This window comes from Pelobates fuscus, chromosome 7 (assembly GCF_036172605.1).
Source record: "Pelobates fuscus isolate aPelFus1 chromosome 7, aPelFus1.pri, whole genome shotgun sequence".
Taxonomy (NCBI): domain Eukaryota; kingdom Metazoa; phylum Chordata; class Amphibia; order Anura; family Pelobatidae; genus Pelobates; species Pelobates fuscus.
The window spans coordinates 38,313,123-38,332,544 of NC_086323.1; the positions used below are offsets into that span (position 1 = coordinate 38,313,123).

The following is a 19,422-nucleotide window of genomic DNA, read 5'->3' on the forward strand; positions in this document are numbered from 1 at the left end:
GAGGTGTAGGTGCATTTTGGGGGCTGCCTGTACAATGGGAGTTGTATGTGTTCATCTACTGTTCCCGTATGTTTTGTTAGAGTATGTTGGCACTATATAAATAATTGTAATTGTGTCTGTGGTTCTGGGCAATATGTCTGATTTGAGCGGTCTTTATGTTTGACTTTACTCTGTATGTTTTGTGAGTTCACTATGTTTTAAATGAGATTATGTTTATGTGATGGAACATTGTGTATATGTTGCTTACTCTGTATATATTTATCCATGTTAGGTTGAGTTGAGCTTGCCATATACGCAGCATAGCTTGGTAATGCCTGGCTTGTCAAGGGAGATTGCTTGGAACAAAAAGGGTGTAAAATGTAAAGTCAAGTGCCTTTGAGCGTTATTCACTAAAGTGAGAATTCAAAGGGAATTTAGATTAAGGGCAAAATAACTGAAATTGAAACATTCCCAGAGTCAACTATGCTCCCAGTCCAGCTATGTTGGCATTAAATTAGAAATTCAGTACTCCGTGCTCATCATGTACACTCACTATCATGCCACCTATGTTAAATAAAAATATACCGGGAATTCAGTGGCAATACAGGTAGCTCAAACCTGGAGCACTCTTGAAACTTTAGGTAAAAACACAGAAGACTTTAAGAAAGTCCTTAAAACATGAAAAGCAGGACTTGACATCCAAAATGCGTTGTGACTTTGTAAAGTCATATAAAATGCTGCACAGGTCTAATACTAAATCATATCAAATATTCTGTATATGTGATGCATGATCTAAATTAGTATGGTAGACCTTGATCCAGACTGATTAAATGATATACTGTACATTGAACGAGTTTGACATTCTGTATATCCTGTTTGTGCACAGTATTAATACAGAGATAAGATTACATATTTAGGGTGATCTAATTTAGAACGCTAGCTCCGGGTGCACACTAATTATAGTACATACATTGAAAGGCTGACATTCTGTATATCCTGTTTGCAAACAATCTTATTACAGAGATAAGGTTACATATTTAGGGTGATCTAATTTAGAATTCTCCTTGACTTCCACCTGACCAGACCTTTGTTTTAGTTTATTTTAACTTTGATATTAATTTTTTAATACGTTGATATAAATAATCTAAAAAGACGATCATCTCTTTCTAAAATATTTTCATTATTATTGACATGTTCATTTTGACTTGCAATATTATATGACATATCAATGGATGTTAACATACATTTATATTCCCCTGTTTGATTGCAGTGCTAAATTTTCTTTTGTTGTTGTTATTATTATTGTTGTTATTGAAAAATATATCCATAAAAATATTTGAAAAGAATGCTAGCTCCCGATGTACACTAATTACAGTACATAGATTAAAGCGTACAACATTCTGTGTTTCCTGTTTATGCACACCAGTGATACAGAGATAAAGTTAGTTGAGAGGTTTCAAATTTTGAAATCTTGGTTCCCGATATAGACTAATTATAGCGTGCACTTTAAAAAGTTTGTCATTGTGCGTATCAATCCCGTTAAAAACCACTTTAAATGCTGTCACCCACATTACCTGCTCACCCACACATGAAACAGCGACCGTTCAAGATGGATTGATGACAGTGATCTCATTTCAAATACTAACATCCTGATTCAGATTAATTCTAAAATACCCAGTGCAAGAATTTGTGATTTTCCTTATTTATAAAATATTTTACCAGGAAAGCTACATTGAGATTTCTCTCGTTTTCAAGTCCTGGGTCCACAAAACATTGCATTGATACATTATGGTACAAAAAATACAAAAACAATATTAATACACAATATATACAAAATTTAACATAGAACAGGTAGGAAATATATAATCAACCATGACAGGTGCATTCTGTTTTGAGGTATGTAGAGAGGGATCTCTTAAAGGACTTTAGGCTTGGGGAAGATTTGAAAGTGTGCGGGAGGTCATTCCATAATGGCGATGCTCTGTAGGAAAAGGAGGATCGAGATGCTTTCTTTTTGTATTGAGGTAGACTAAGTAAAGTGCTGGTACTGGATCGAAGGTTTTTGTCCACAAAACATGTTGGTGGCAAATCTGCCTTCGACTATATGTATATTTAAAGAAAAACTGTCATACTTTTTTTATTAATATTAAAAATAAAAGATAGGACATTGCAGTCTGTGTGTGCCTTATTTAGTAATTCATACGTATAAGTAAATGCTTATTTTCTGTGAGTCTCCTGGCTTACCATTGCTCTGGCAGGGCGGCCATCTTTAGGCCCTCTGGTAGGAAGCTCCATATTTCTGCCAACCTTGAACTATTTGTACAGCTGAAATTGGTTTAGAGCCCATTTTTCAAAATGCTTCCATGTGGCATGTAAGCACGAACTCTCAGTTTCCTGCATGGGCTGTGATTATTTAAATAGTACTTTCCACAAGGTGAATTTAAAGATGACTGCCCAATGGAGCAAGAGATGCACTGAAACTAAGTTATTTACTTATATGCATGCGTTTATAGGGATGCTTTTATTTTAACCCCTTAGTGACCAGACTGTTTTTCAATTTTCTTACCGTTAAGGACCAGGGCTGTTTTTATATTTCTGCAGTGGTTGTGTTTAGCTGTAATTTTCCTCTTACTCATTTACTGTGCCCACACATATTATGTACAGTTTTATTCGATATTAAATGGTCTTTCTAAACATACAATTATTTTCATCATATCATATAATTTACTATAAAAAAAATTATAAAATGATAAACATTTTTTTTTAAAACACACACTTTTTCTAACTTTGACCACCAGAAACTGTTACGCATTTACAACCGCCAAAAACACCCATGCTAAATAGTTTCTAAATTTTGTCCTGAGTTTAGAAATATCGAATGTTAACATAATCTTAGCTTTTGTTTTGCAAGTTATAGGGCTATAAGTACAAGTCGGACACTGCTGTTTCGAAATATAATTTTTTTTAATTTTTTTTCGTCAATCTTTATTTTATTCGTGCATATAGAGGACAGACACGTTTGCACTGCCACGACAACTGGTGCAGACAATTATGCAGTCATAGTTTAACATTGGTTGGCATTTAGAAACTTTGCACATTTTTTTTTTTTTTTAAGTATCAGAGTATGGTACACGTTAAATATTAAACAGTAAGTATAACCAGGCTGAACAACGTCTCGCACATAAATGTTAAAGAGAACTCATGTGGAGTCAAAGGGTAAGTAGTGTGTGTTAGAGTAGTAAACATGCCTAAGCAAGTCATGTCGGAGGTGAGGATGACATTAGGCATAGCAGTTACATATTAATTAGTCTAATAATAACGTCCACATAAGAGAAAACTTGGAACATGCTGATCTGGGATTATTTCTGTAGCTTAGTAGCTCACTAGGTGCTAGACTTAAAGTTAAGGCACGGTTTGATTTTTTTATATGATTTAAATATTGTCATTCAAGTTAGGTTCGGTTGTAGCGTATAAGTATGTATATTAGCATATTGCTGAAACTGCACTTGCTTATACATCATTAATGAGGAGTAAGCACGTTAGCTGGGGACACAGATCTACACTGTAAGTCCAACCGTAAGGCTGGGCCTAGAAAAACATGCTAGTCTATAGTGACCTATCTATGTACATACTTTGAAAAGTTGGTGCCTTGGGTCGTCAGAGTAACATTATATACGAACAGACATAAACATTAAATGCTCAGTAAAGCTGGATCCAAACAGTTATGGCCTTACAACAATTTGCCTGCTATATTGTCCACCAAGAGTCCATAGTTGTGGGCGGCATGTGGTGGGGCTGCGGGCTTACAGGCCATCTATCAGCCAATACCCCTGCTGGGAAAGTCTGAGCCATGTGCCGGACGGGTCAGCGAGAGGCCGGTGAGCCGCTGGTGCAAGGAAGGAGCGCTCCAGCCCCAGGCCGGAATGAAGGCCAGCACCTGTTGTCCACGGACTCGTGCTCTCCTAGTCGAGGCCGGGTCCACCCTCTGTCGGGCGCCGTGGGGAGCTCGGATGTTCTGCCGTCGCCTGCGACGGTCGGGCTTCTGGCGGTGTGGTCGGTGCCGTGGAGATGTCCTCCTGGAGGCCTTCAGCCCGGGAAGGATTGTAGGGCGGTCTGCGACTGTCGCCTTGCGTGGTTTGCCCGTTGCGGGTCCATGCCAGCTCCGCTCCTTGTCCCTCCTTACTGTGCCCACCGGGTCGGGAGGTTCCCATCTACAGCGCAGTATCAGTCGCTCCCAGAGCCTTTGGAAGAGCTTGTCTAGCCTCTCAGCGTACTGCTCTGCCGTGTAGCTACTCTGGCTGCTTGGTTGGGCTGGCGCGCGTTTCTGCCGTTGAGTCGCGGCCGCCATCTTGAGAGGCCCACTGGCCGCGTTGCTCGAGCTGCGGATTTTAGCCGGGGCTTGTGATGTCGCTTGCCCTGGTTTGGTGGATACCGGGATGACCCCCACCGGTCCAGGGGGGGGGGAACCGGGGCCCATGTTGAGGTCGTAGCTTAATATGGTCCCAGGAGAGCGGCCGTCTCCCCCGTGGTCCATTAGACTCAGTGACCGGTAGGCCCTGCTGCTCTGCTCCGGTTTCTGTGGTCGGAGATGCATGCTTCGCGTACCGTTAGGTGTCGCTTCTGGTGCTGGTTATCCCCCTCAGGTTGGTATGTAATTCTAGTCTCGGTAGGTCGCCGTGAGGGCTCAGATTATGCCCCTTGCCACCGGAGCATGCAGCATGTGCGTCCGGCCATCTTGGCGGTCAGGCCCCGCCCCCATAATTTTTTTTAATGTATCAATAGTGACGTTGTAACACTGTTATCTGTCATAAATCTCTGAATCACACCTCACATGTACATATTTTTTTTAAGTAGACAACCCAGAGTATGTCCAGTCTTTTTTAGGAGTCACAAACACTGGCCAAAGTTAGCGTTCATATTTGTTTGTGTGCGACAAAATGCAAAAAACAAATATGAACGCTAATTTTGCCCAGTGTTTGTGACTAAGTGGCTACTGAAATAGACTGGACCCCATTTGCAATACCTTGGGTTGTCTGCTTTTGCAAATGGCATGTCATCATGGGGGTAATTCTCATTCCTGGGCTACCATACAGTATCAAAGGCAACATTACCAATCTGGCAGATTTTAATGTGTAAAAAAGGAAATGCAAGCCTTCTATTTGACTCTGTAACTTTTGAAAACACCATAAAACATGTACACCAGGGGTTCAGTTTTACTCACGAGACTCCGCAGAACACAAATATTAGTGTTTCAAAACCGTGAAACGTATCACAACAATTATATCGTCAATCAAAGTGCCGTTTGTGTGTGAAAAAGGCAAAAAACTGCACTTTCACTAATGATATTGTTGTGATATGTTTTACTGTTTTGAAACACTAATATTTGTGTCCAGCGAAGTCTCCTGAGTAAAACAGTACCCACTATGTACAGGTTTTATGGTGTCCTGGAAAGTAACAGGGTTAAATATAGGGCTTGCAAACTTTCTGCCTGGGTTGTCAGGCAGGTCTCTAAAATTGTAATTAATAAAATGACTTATGTAATAATATTATATAAATATATTTGTAGAACTTTAAAAAAAAATATATATATATTTTTTTATTATTATTATTTTTTATATAGCTTTACATATATATATATATATAGATACATGATGCATATCTATTTATAACGTCGTTTACTTTGAATTCTCATTTTAGTAAATAACCCTGTAACTTAAACTGTATAATTAACTGATATCATTTTTCTCCACAATGGCATCAGGAACCACGGGGAACGCTAGTGGATGTGGGATGTAATTTGGTTATGGTGTCTTACTAAATGTAGACACAAAGAAGATAAATAAATATACAAAGAATCTTTAATCTGTGCATGTGTGGGGAATTTGTATAGCACAAAGTAAAGATGGAGTTTTAGTAATTATAAAGTGATACGGTATTATGCAAATTGACAAAAGACTAGGTATGCTATTACATTATTACTTGCTGGGATACTTTTGTGGTAATGCATCAAAATGCGTTGGCTGTTCTCCTGGTTTTTATTCAGTACTATGAGGTCACTTAATTTTGGGGATGTTTTTTTAGCATGGTCACCTAATTAATTGCTTTAACAGACTTTAAAGATTAGCTCCGGTAAATCTTTGTAGTTAGTGATGTAGGTCTGTGAAGCCTACACTCTCACCGGGTGAGGTAACTGGTTAAGGACTTTGAAGGTCTCTGAGACGTATTATCCTTAATAATGGTACTTCCTTTGGAATTTTAGGAGTTATCCCCTGTTTTCTCTGATACTACCGTCATTGTATCTTTTCTTTACCCTGTAGGCTCTACTTTCTCTGAGTAACTAGTTTCCTTTGCAATGGAGTCAAATCCGAACTGATTTGTGAATAATTTTTACACTGGTTGTAGCGGAGTAGTAGTACAATCCACGGTATCTCCTCTGGCAGTCAGGAATCAGCATAGAAATTACAAGTAGCGTGGTAAATATCCCTCTTTCCCAAGAACTAGATGACACCTAGTTTGGGAGTCAACTGAGCTTTTATTCCACGGTCACAGTATTTATGCAAGTCCCCATGCAAGGGGTTTCTTTATTGACATTGCAGGTTTTACTTCAAGGGACTGTGTGGGGAACTTAGCCTGCAAGACTATTTCCCATCATGTCCTGCTGTACTGGAGGGATAATTGTGCAAGAATGTACTGTTAATCACATTATCTCTCCGTACAGCAAAACATACAATTTCACATTAAATTCCATAACTGGTATAATAATAGGTTGAATTAGCCGAATACCGCTCAGATCCCTGCGCTAGAAAAGCAAAGCCATTCGAATGAGAGTTTTACACAAACATGTATTGCAATATGACAATGGACTATGTACGTTAATTTACCGAAAGAATAATTTGCCCGAACGGTCTGGAAGTCCAGCGGTGTTCGTGAAGCCGAGTAGCCGATTTACGTTCCAGGCACTCGACGACCAAACACCACTGGGCTTTCGTGAACAAAGATGGCCGCCGCCACGTGTTCCGCATACGAACGGTGGCCACCCGCGCAATGCGTTAATTGACGGTAGATACATAGTTGCAACTGTTAATGGGAGACACACAACCCCCTTTGTGTGGTCTCCCATTCGGTAGTTTATTCGTTTCACGAACAGTGTTGAAATTCACTGTTCGTGAAATTACCATATGAATGCTTGCGGCTTTCGTGCCCCTAGCATGCAAATGCTCTCTATTGCATACAAAACAGAATCTAGAATAATGATAGATTTAGGCAGTCTCTAGGGCCACAATATCACAGGAATACAGTCTTAAGTGGCTAGGTTTGCCACACTGGTTAACTGGGTAATGTAAGTAGGTGAAGAGTATACTGAGGTATATGTTTAGGCTTGTGACCCTTTACAGTAGAAGAGGCAATAATACTAACTGAATGTGCTTCTCCAGATACTGTTCTCACAAGCAGCTCACGGGTTCGGCTCTTTATAGAGTGCATGTTGCGTGAAGGATTTATGACACACTTCAAGTGCATTCTACACTTTCTGTTGACTCAGGCTGACCCTGCAGTATCATCTGGTCCTAGCAACTCATGATTTAGGATTGATTTATTGTTCCACTAGGTTTAATTCTTATAGAGGTGGAGGAATGTAATTAATTGTAGCCGATTATACGTCAGACCAATCCCCAGGGAAATCTAGAAGTGGATATTTATTTAAAGTCCAGGTATTTTTTTAGACCAGTGTTTCTCAACCTTTTTACAGAGAAATACCCCTCCAGGTCTAAAAGATTCCTAAATACCCCTGCATTGAGAAAGTCATTTCTGTTGATTTAATTTCCAAATGAAACATGTAGACACTGATATTCAAGTTAATCCCATATTAGAGAACAAGAACAAGAATATGTATTTATAAAATATTTTACCAGGATGGATACATTGAGATTTCTCTCGTTTTCAAGTATGTCCTGGGTCTACAAAACATTGCAATATGTCAACATGTGAATATTATGTGTGGAAGTAGGAGTGTATGAACTATTTATCTGAAGTATAAACATCACAGAATGAAAATATAATACATACATAACAGATACACATAGTGGACACTGACATACACACACACACACACTCACATTTAAACACAGAGGACACTCACAAACACATTTACACACAGAGGACACTCACACATTTAAACACAGAGGAAACTGACGCACATAAATACAGGAAACACTGACAAACACACTCTCTGAGAGAAACACTCTCACTGATTTGATAAAAACTAACAGAGACACGAACACACGCTTACTGACTGACACACTTACTGACACACATTCACTGACAGACACACATACACACTAACTGACAGGCACACTCACTGATTTGACATACATGGACAGACACACTCACTGACACACACGCTCACCGATTGGGCACATCCTGACCGATACATACATATTCTTTCACACACTCACAGATTATTGTATTTATTATTTTTGTTTGAGTCCTCCAATCCTTCCCACTTTTGGGAGAGCTGGAGTGGATCTTTTCCATGGGGTCCATTGTGTGTCCTTTCCCTGTGGCCGTGTTTTCTTCGTGCTCTTCCAGCAGTACTCCCTCAAACACTGTTTAGTGATGCTGGGGCTGGAGTGACCTTATAACCTGGCTCCTGATATCACCACAGAGCAAGCAAGGGAGCGGTGCTGGTAGATCAAGAAGAGTAGAGTTCCCTTGCTGCCTCTATTCTCCTCCAGCCGGCCACCTCCTGGGAGGGGCTAAGGTGACCAGCTGGCCACCTCTTGGCGTACTACCTTCCTTTGGTGCGTGTACCCCCTGGGGTAAGTGTACCACGGGTTGAAAAACTGGGGTTTAGACTACTAAAGTGTGCCTGAGATTTTGATAAAGCGTTGTGTTAACAGCAATTAGTAGCCGTTGATTAAGTACATTGTACAGAAGTTAACTGAGGAGCACAGATAAGGATAACAAGTCTTCAACAGACAGCCTTACTTAGGGTTGCCCACCCTAGGTTACTGCCTTTTGGAAAAGCTCTCCAATGACCACAACCAGCAGATTTCCTTGTGTTACATTATTGTCTTTGTATACTATTTGGCTACCTAATATATGCAGTTTATTGATAATCAGATTTAAAATTAGACTGTATAAAAATGTTGTATAATTTCCTTCAGGGTCTATTGCACGCTGACTATTTTTGTCTTTTTTGATAGATTTGCACACCGGATTTAGTGGTGTACCTTGCCTGTGCAAACCACAAATTGAAGGAGCGTTTACAGAACCGGGCAGAACAGCATGGTCGACCAGATGATAATCTCAAGGCCGTACAGAGGAGACTAACAAATTTCAATCAGAACGCGGTTCCGCTGGTCAACTACTTCCAGGAAAAAGAACTTATAATCACGGTATGTCATCTGAACAACAAACTGTGTCTTGTTTTCGTGTTGGGGTTCACCACAAGTTGAAGTTGAAGTGATTACTGATTCTTGTTCTCTTATTTGCCAAAAGATGACAATTGCAAGAGTGTCCTATATTTCACCAATATTAAACCACACTAATTAAGGCTGAATTTCTGCAATATTATATACGTAAATGTTGAGTCATGCAATGAAGGATTGCTTAATTAATATGGATAATGCTGTAAATGTCTAACTCTCTGCAGAAATAGAATTATTACATAATAAGTTTTTTTGTCTACTTTATATTTGTTGTTTCAATTATGCAGTTACACATTATTTTACTTTTCTTAAAAGAACACTATAGGCACCCGGACCACTTCATCTTAATGAAATGATCTGGGTTACCCCCCTGTTGCAACTTTGCAGGAACACCAATGTCTAAATTGTACGGTTAACCTGCTTCTAGTGACTCACACTGACAGCCACAAGAGATACATCCTCTGAAATCGTAGGCTAAAACTCCACTATTTCTGCCAGGTGGTCTCAGAGAGACTATCTGATTGGTGCAGTGTGCCTTTTTGTCGCGCATGCGCACTAACCTAAAAATGCTTTGCAACTGTGATGCATTGGATTGACTGAGATCATCAATCTCGATGATCTCAGACAAAGAGGCAAAGTTTTCTGGAGGAGGCCGGCACTGCCAGGGAGAAAAGGTAAGCAGGGGCTCGATCACCTAAACTGGGACTATGGCACTATAGTGTTAGAAATACACATTTGTATTCTAAACGCTGTAGTGTTCCTTTAAATGTGCAGCCAACCTCAGTTGTTTTAAGAACTGTTTTTTCCTCAATGACGTTTTACAAAAAAAATTGTTTTATACACAATAGATACTAGAAACAATACTTAAAAAAAAAAAAATACTTAACGTGTGGTGTGCATTACATTTTTTGGCAAATGTTTTGTTTGATTAAGAATTAAATAAGGAATTGTTTCACCATCTTTGACTTCAGTGCTTGAAGAAATGTTATAATAAGGTGTAGCAAATGGAAATGTGTCTTTAAGATTGAAACAACATATTTTTGCAATTGAGATATATCTTACCCTACCCTACAGAGACTTGCATTTGTAAGGAATAAATCCAGGTGTGAATAATGGAATATTATTGGGTTGTGAAGGTGGTGTTTCCCTTGTAACATACAAACAGTAAAAATACTGAAAACAAGAACAGTATTGTGAAGGTAATGAATAATGGGGGCTTCTCTGCAGTCAGCGACAGGTATGTAATACCTAATAGAGATATAGGAGTGACTGAGGTGTAATAGGGAATTAAGCTAACTTCTCGTGACTCGTGTTCCATATGATCGACATAGGGATTGGAAGAATCTCTGGAAACATAGTTTGAGGTTTACGAAGGATCAAGCAAAACTGGACAATTGAGGGTCCATAAAACTATAAATGCCCTTTCTAGAGTACAGGACCATGTCAATTGCAATCGTGCCATCAAGGATGAAAGCCCGGTATTATTTAATAATATTTGGCATGTCCTGTGCTTCCGTTTTGATAGAAGCTACTAATGTAGATTTGGACACTCTTGGATGTCTGCTTTCTAAATAGACTTAAAGGGTTGCGATTTAACATTTAACCACCACATACACAACATCCACAGAAACCAAGCCCAGGGCTCTAGGAAGGGGCTCCAATCTGGCACCCTGCATCGAGCCTGGGGTCATCTTCTCAATTACTGCTTTTAGGAGTTAAACTTGTAGTAGAGTTTCTGCTATCGTCATGTAAAATATTCCTCTAAATGATGTGTGACTCATCTTTGTCTTGTTATTTCTCACCATCTGTTCTGGGGGACAATCTGGGAAGTAAAGGTACATTCTGTATAAATGTCTGATGCTGAAATATCGCAGGCTTGCTTGATTTAACATTACTGATACATTACAACAGGCTGATCACATTTAGTGTGTGGGCAGGCTTCCCATAATGCAACGCTGCTGTCTACATAGGACACCTGATAGTTTGACAAAACGGCCAAAATCTCCAATCTTACCGATAATATAAGTGATGTCACGTGTTGTTTGTCTCTGCCTGTGGCATGTTTGGTTAGGGGTTAGAGACCAAGAAGGTAATAGAGGTGTTAAATATTCTAGGGGGGTTTATTCACTAAACAGAGATTTCTGGTGACTACAAAGAAGTAAAGGCAGCACCATTAACTGGGCATACAGAGCAGACACCTATTAAATGCCGAAACAAGTGCACTTGCATCTCTCACATAGAATGTGACGGCAGATTTGGCCCATCTAGTCTGCCCAATTTTCTAAATACTTTCATTAGTCCCTGGCCTTATCTTATAGCTAACATAGCCTTATGCCTATCTCTTTAACTTCTATGCATAACGGCTGCCATAGCACTGTTCCAATTTTACAGGAATTAAGTGAGAATTGACTAAATAAAGAGATTTATAGATTTAGCATTCTTTTTGACTTTTATGCTTGTGGGCAGCTGTAGCACTGTTACCATTTTACATTAAGTGTAAATATAACAATATAGAAAGGTGTATAGATTAAATGTTAAGGTCAGTATGTTATTGTAGAAAATACCGGACAGTTTGTAAAGTGTCATCCTATTGTAATGATGCAACGTAGGATATTTTTAACAGGAATGTGGGACAATGTTCTAAAAGTAGAGCAATCACCGTGGAAACCAGTGGAATGTCCTTGCTTATTATTTTGGTTTCTATGGTGATTGCTCCAGTCAGAAAACTCTGACCCACTTCTTTGTCAGCAATATAGCTATACATTTCCCCCACGGTCACCATGTTTACAGCTTTTCAAGCTTTTTTTTTCGTATCGGCTCTTTGTGACAATTTTGGGGGGGGATCACTTATAGTGCTGTTCCCTGTGAACCCCGAATGGCCATGAATTCCATTGCAGGATGAGACGTACAATAAGAATATTGCTTAGAACTGGTGAACTATTGTACAAACAAGGGTATGAGAATAGAAACTTTTTATTTATTAATGCTCCTATTTTTTCTACAATTGCCAGATGGTATAAGGGAGGTAAAGGAAGACGGTTAGTGTCAAGAGAGCACAAGAGAATTGCAGTTAATGGAGACGAGATAGAGAGGAGATACATTTATTAGATTAAGAAGAGAATGACAGAGTAGCGAATCATATAAAGATAACCCGTGAGTGACAAGTAAAAAGCCAGGGGCAGTGTACTAGCGAAAGGTCAGGTCCGTAGAGAGTAAAGTTCATGCTTGCATACACACGTAGATTAGCATGGAAATCAGTTTGATACAATCAACACATTGCAGCCTATTCTAGTATGGACTTCCAATCCTTTCTCATAAAATCGAGGCTTCTTATCTGGGACAATTCAATGCAATTAGACAGATTTTCTTTTGTTCTTGGATTGCTTGGAAAAATGCTACAGATTTGTTGTGGGACTTAACTAAACTACATTTACTGCTTCAGTGACTCTTGAGTTTAATTTCCCCATAGAATGAAAAATGCGTTACTATGTTAAACATTTTTACATCTGTCATGCCATGAGCTGTTGTATTGCTAAGCAAAAGAGAAGACAAAATAATTAAAAACCAAAATTCCTCTGCTAAGGGAAAAGTTTTTTTTTTTTTTTGTGCTAAAATAAATGTCATCTGTGTTAGGGAAAGAGTCCCCTGTTCTGGGAGCTAGCTGGACTGTATGTAAATATCAGTGTTAAATAAACAGTACAATCTCGGCTGGCAATACATTTTTTTAGGGACCAGATTGTGATGTTGGCAAAAATTGCCATTGCTTTATAAAACCTATCAAGACTTTTCCAATAAATATTTCACTATGTAATTAATATGCAATGTATGCTAAATATAAATGATATATTACACTGCTTAGCCTCTTTTAAATAAAATAGTGTCTCCTATGATGCTGTTCCTTCCCACCTTACACCCACATGGTATCTGATTGCTAATTCTTGGGAATCAGTGCTTCCCAAAGCTGGGCACTTGTCCTCTATGATGTTAAAATTGTCAGTGTGTGAACAGAGTAATGACAAGCATATGTATTCAAATAATGCTTTGGCAGAGCTCGAGGCTATTGTCCTGTGTGCTCCAGCCTCCAGGCATTATCACACCAACTACAGTGCGTTGCTGCGCATGTGCCGTTGTAGCAGTGAAGGTAAGCAGGAGGGTTCTTCTGCTTCTCGACTTTCAATCAGTCCTCAAAATTAAGTGCTCTGCCATCTGCATAGTTGTGTATGTTAAAAGCCCACTAAAGGCACTAAGACTACTTCATCTCAATGAAGTGGTTTGGGTGCAGTGGCTCTTTAGTTTTAACCCTGCAGTGCCCTTCTGACATCCACTAGAGGTACTTCCGTTGTGAGAACCAAGTCAGGCATTTGGTTGGTGATGCAGTGAAGCATTTTACTGCTCATGCACACAAGCCTCCCAATCTTTCCTTTTTCGGAAGCATAGGATTGGCTGAGATTATTACGCTTGAGATCATTGCAGCCAGGGAGGTGTGGCAAGATCAGCACAATGAGGGAAGAAAAGTAAGGAAAACTCACCTTCCAAACCCTCACAGTGAGGGAGAGACACCTAGGTAGAGGGACATTGTATCATTAGGAATACATGTCCTATTCCTTAGGCTGTACTGCACCTTTAAAATTGATTGACAGGTGAAGGTGGTGAGATGTATTGTAGATTTATTTATTTGTTACTTTTGCTAATAATTCTTCTAGCACAATGTATGCGTGGTATGTGATGCTGTTCAAATTACCATAGCAAATATGGGATTAACTCAAAAAGTTATTTATTCTTGTCATTACAGCCACTTGCGCTAGGGAGTCATTTGAACTAGCCAACTGTCCTTAAGAGAATCACTTGTGTCATGCCTCACAAAAGTTCTGGATCCCGTTGGATAATTTAGTTTTTTGTCCCTCTATCCCAGGTTAGTCCCCCCCATGTCCTGCATCTGAGAATCCCAAGGAATTGTCCACACCAGTTACAGTGCCATCACATCATTAGACTCGCTCACTCAGATAATTTACTATAGAATTCAGCCCATGCTCACAGTGCTTCGTAAGCTGATGCAACCATTTTTAGGGTATTACTGAACTTCATCTTGTCACAGGGCCTCCCCCTCCATTGGGCCTGTTCCCCTGTCCTGAGTTAACCCCTTAAGGACACATGACGGAAATAATCTGTCATGATTACCTTTTATTTCTGAAGTTGTGTCCATAAGGGGTTAATAATGCTCAAAGGTTGGGAGGTCTAAGGAGACCACACTCTAAGCCACCTATGCTATGTGAAATTATGAGCAATAGAACTAAGGGAAAAGAAACCTTTGCCAAGAAAGTTCTAAGAAAACGCACATGTTCTGAGAAAATAGTCACATTTGTTAATATGAATGGATTTCAGAGAATCTCACACTAATGGTGAAGCCTCGTGAGAAATGTCCTTTGAGACTTCTAGACTAGAATGTGGTGCTGGAAATAAAGCCACTTCTGTCATATGTAGTTTATTTCACAATCCATCACTGTATGTATAGCACACTCGATATGTATAAACGTAGCACTGTTATGGCGCAGCTTGTGTGGGTAATTAATTGTAACATAGTAGCTGACATCATGTGGTGTGATCACATTTATCATGCTTTTCAATAGGATCAAATCTAGGAGTAGTTTGCATGTTGTTATAGTGACATTTTCTGTTTAGATTGTGTGAATATTGTGCAGATCAATCATCTTGCTAATCATTCTATGTCTCCATGCCATGCCTTGCGCTGTGAAGTGATGACCTGTCTATGAAAAGTCTAGGGATACTTGTTGCTTGGTGCTTTGTTCCCGTTTGCTGTCAGAATGCACTAATGACCTTTCTTGACTGATGTCCCAGAGTCCTCCAGATCTGGCCTTTCATGCTACTGGCTATTTTCTATATTTTCCTTGATCTCTGAAGCCTCTGAAGGAGCTAAAACATTCGAACATTTTGTCTGCGCCACCAGGAATCAACACCCATTATCTATTATACAAAATCATAGCATTAACTGTCTATAGGAAAAAAAATTAAATTTGGGTTTCCTAAATAGATTATATCGGCTTCAATAAGGCGAATATGTAGAATAAGGTTATTATTATTATTATTATTATTATTGCCATTTATATAGCGCCAACAGATTCCGTAGCGCTTTACAATATTTTGAGAGGGGGGATGCAACAATAAATAAGACAATTACAAGAAAACTTACAGGAATAATAGGTTGAAGAGGACCCTGCTCAAATGAGCTTACAGTCTATAGGAGGTGGGGTATTAGAAACATTAGGATAGGAAATATCAAGTAGGAGTGAAGGTTCAGCTGTTATGTGGCCAACAGACCACTAGAATCCACCTCCATGTTGCTTTGCCAGCTTGGGGGTGGCCTATCTATTATTAGTCCCTGAAATAGATAGAAGTAATAATGAAGGGATTATAAAACAGGGCTTCCAATCACCACTAGGCATAGGCATGTGAGAATTCAGCCCATGTGAGTAGAAATCCAGCAGCACTCACAGTATGGGCAGTCTATTATCTTGGAGCAAAAGTGCTTCAGGATGACATACCCCATTCGAGGATTGCCATATTGGTTGTAATGCTGTTGTCATGGTCATTTCCCCATCTGTTCTTCCCACGCAGATAGACAGGCACATAGACAAGTTACATATGAGAATAATTATATGAAATATAAAACAACGTTAACTTGGATAACTACAGGTACATATGGATTGTGGTCCCTGCCATTGTAATGTTACAATGTTGGAAATTTTAGAGAAAATGTGTGGTCTACATTTAAAAAAAATAAAAATAACGTAATTTTGAGAAGGAATCCGACGTCTCCGCTCTTCCAGAGGTTCTGGAAGTCTCACACATTTTCAGTTTGGCTCCCTGGCACACGCAAATAATATAGAATATCCATTAAATTGCACACATGTATGTCAGATTGTGTATGTGTTTTCCAGGATATTGTAAAATTTGCAGAGCAGCTGTTAATAGATAATAATAATAATAATAATAATAATGGACTTCCTTTTTGGACTCCTGATTATTATTCATTATCTATATTTCGAACTCTTTTTGGTTTTTTATCTTGTATGTATTTTCTCTCATGTAGTGTCTTGTATACGAGCTTGTATAGTTTATAATCAGATTTTTTTCACCTGTGGCGCCTCCTCCCCCTCCACCTTTTTTTGCTTTGTCTACTCTATAGGGCCTGTGAGGGAGCCCTATTTTTAAGGTGTGCTGCCTTATATTTATCTCTGTAAGGTCTAGTATAGTAGCGCTGATCCTTTGTACACATTTTCACCTGATAATACTCACTAAACCGGGGCCTGGCCATGGCTCTTTAATAGTGCGACTGGGCCCCTGTGTTATCAACTGAATGGGAGGAAGTGACAGCCTGTCACTTCCTAACTGCTTCACAGTGCGCTGTGCAGGAGAGTGGAGGATGAGGCAGTGGCACCACATGCAAGAATGAAAGCAGAGTGGAGGCGGAAGTAACCTGCTGCATGCTAACTCCTCTCAGCCACCATCACCGGGATCCAAAGCAAGCCTCCTGGACAAAAAAGGTAAGTTAACAGGAGAATTGCTGCAAATATATACATGTATGTGCCAGTGTGTGCATCTGTGTGTCCGTATGTATCTGAATGTGGGTGTGTATGTGCCAGTGTGTATCTGTATGTCAATGTGTGTATCTAAGTGTGTGTGACAGTGTGTGTTTCTGTATGTCAATGTGTGTATCTAAGTGTGTGTGACAGTGTGTGTTTCTGTATGTCAATGTGTGTATCTAAGTGTGTGTGACAGTGTGTGTTTCTGTATGTCAATGTGTGTATCTAAGTGTGTGTGACAGTGTGTGTGTCAGTGTGTGTATCTGGATGTCAATGTGTGTATCTAGGTGTGTGTCAGTGTGTGTATCTGTATGTCAATGTGTGTATCTAAGTGTGTGTGTCAGTGTGTGTATCTGAATGTCAATGTGTGTGTCAGTGTGTGTATCTGTATGTCAATGTGTGTATCGAAGTGTGTGTGACAGTGTGTGTTTCTGTATGTCAATGTGTGTATCTAAGTATGTGTGACAGTGTGTGTGTCAGTGTGTGTATCTGTATGTCAATGTGTGTATCGAAGTGTGTGTGACAGTGTGTGTTTCTGTATGTCAATGTGTGTATCTAAGTATGTGTGACAGTGTGTGTGTCAGTGTGTGTATCTGTATGTCAATGTGTGTATCTAAGTGTGTGTGACAGTGTGTGTTTCTGTATGTCAATGTGTGTATCTTGGTGTGTGTCAGTGTGTGTATATGTATGTCAGTGTGTGTGACAGTATGTGTGTCAGTTTGTGTATCTGTGTATCTATATGTCAATGTGTGTATCTAAGTGTGTGTGACAGTGTGTGTTTCTGTATGTCAATGTGTGTATCTAAGTGTGTGTGACAGTGTGTGTTTCTGTATGTCAATGTGTGTATCTAAGTGTGTGTGACAGTGTGTGTTTCTGTATGTCAATGTGTGTATCTAAGTGTGTGTGACAGTGTGTGTGTCAGTGTGTGTATCTGTATGTCAATGTGTGTATCTAGGTGTGTGTCAGTGTGTGTATCTGTATGTCAATGTGTGTATCTAAGTGTGTGTGTCAGTGTGTGTATCTGAATGTCAATGTGTGTGTCAGTGTGTGTATCTGTATGTCAATGTGTGTATCGAAGTGTGTGTGACAGTGTGTGTTTCTGTATGTCAATGTGTGTATCTAAGTATGTGTGACAGTGTGTGTGTCAGTGTGTGTATCTGTATGTCAATGTGTGTATCGAAGTGTGTGTGACAGTGTGTGTTTCTGTATGTCAATGTGTGTATCTAAGTATGTGTGACAGTGTGTGTGTCAGTGTGTGTATCTGTATGTCAATGTGTGTATCTAAGTGTGTGTGACAGTGTGTGTTTCTGTATGTCAATGTGTGTATCTTGTGTGTGTCAGTGTGTGTATCTGTATGTCAGTGTGTGTGACAGTATGTGTGTCAGTTTGTGTATCTGTGTATCTATATGTCAATGTGTGTATCTAAGTGTGTGTGACAGTGTGTGTATCTGTATGTCAATGTGTGTATCTGAATGTGGGTGTGTATGTGACAGTGTGTGTATCTGTATGTCAATGTGTGTGTGACAGCGTGTGTGTCAATGTGTGTGTGACAGTGTGTGTGTCTATGTGTGTATCTAAGTGTGTGTCAGTGTGTGTATCTGTATGTCAATGTGTGTATCTAAGTGTGTGTGTGTGTGTCATACCTCCTTGCGGCCCATGCTGCTCTGGTCCCGCCAGAACTCTCTTAGCCCTATTTATACCTCCCTAATACATCACTTCCTTGCCCTGTCATGGTCTATTGTAGCCCGAGAGTGCGTTCTGTATACTTGTATACTCCTGGTATCTGACTTCGGCTTGTCTCTGGTTATCCGTAATTTCTGGCTTCCTTGACCCTTGGCTTTGTTTCTCGTTTATTCTCCCTTCTCCTGCCCTGACCTCGGCTCGTCTGATTATTCTGTTACTCTCCGTACTTTTCTTCACGTTAAGTCCAGCCACTTTAAGGGCCGGTAATACGTCTAGCTTGGGTTGCCTGTTAGTCCTACAGTTAGCGTGTTGGGGAACCTAACCTTGACAGTGTGTCAGTGTGTGTATCTGTAAGTATGATCCAGTGCATGTATCTGTGTGTCAAGGTGTTCATACATGTGGATGTGGGGTGGGGGAGGTGGCACAATAGCTCTTGAAGCCATGTTCCTGAAATGTGTTTTTGCATGTTGGCATGTCTGAGGGAGAATGGACAGATAATATGGCTAACGAGAAGACAAGTTCATTAATATAAGAAATTCAGAGTTGGAGGTGTTTCTTGAGAGTCCTTCAAGCTGTATAGTGCCGACAGAATGATAATTGTGCAGTTTGGGGAAAGATATGTGCAGTAGTTACTGATATGGAGACAAATTATCCACAGCTGAAGGACAGCATTTATTAATAAATCAAAACCACATGATTAACAGTACATACAATAAAACCATAAAGTCCCA

The 19,422-nt window shown here is 39.7% G+C and overlaps 1 protein-coding gene across 2 annotated transcripts in view; it reads left to right on the plus strand.

The window, feature by feature from the left end:
* Positions 1-19,422, plus strand: part of AK5 (adenylate kinase 5) — a 264,357-nt gene that overhangs the window by 63,721 nt on the left and 181,214 nt on the right. For both annotated transcript variants that reach the window (XR_010084077.1, XM_063427944.1), the window contains exon 6: positions 9,183-9,374. Coding sequence is in view for 1 of the 2 variants with exons in the window: in XM_063427944.1 (XP_063284014.1) it covers positions 9,183-9,374 (192 nt within the window). In the remaining variant the exon portion in view is untranslated. The remainder of the gene's footprint in view (positions 1-9,182; positions 9,375-19,422) is intronic.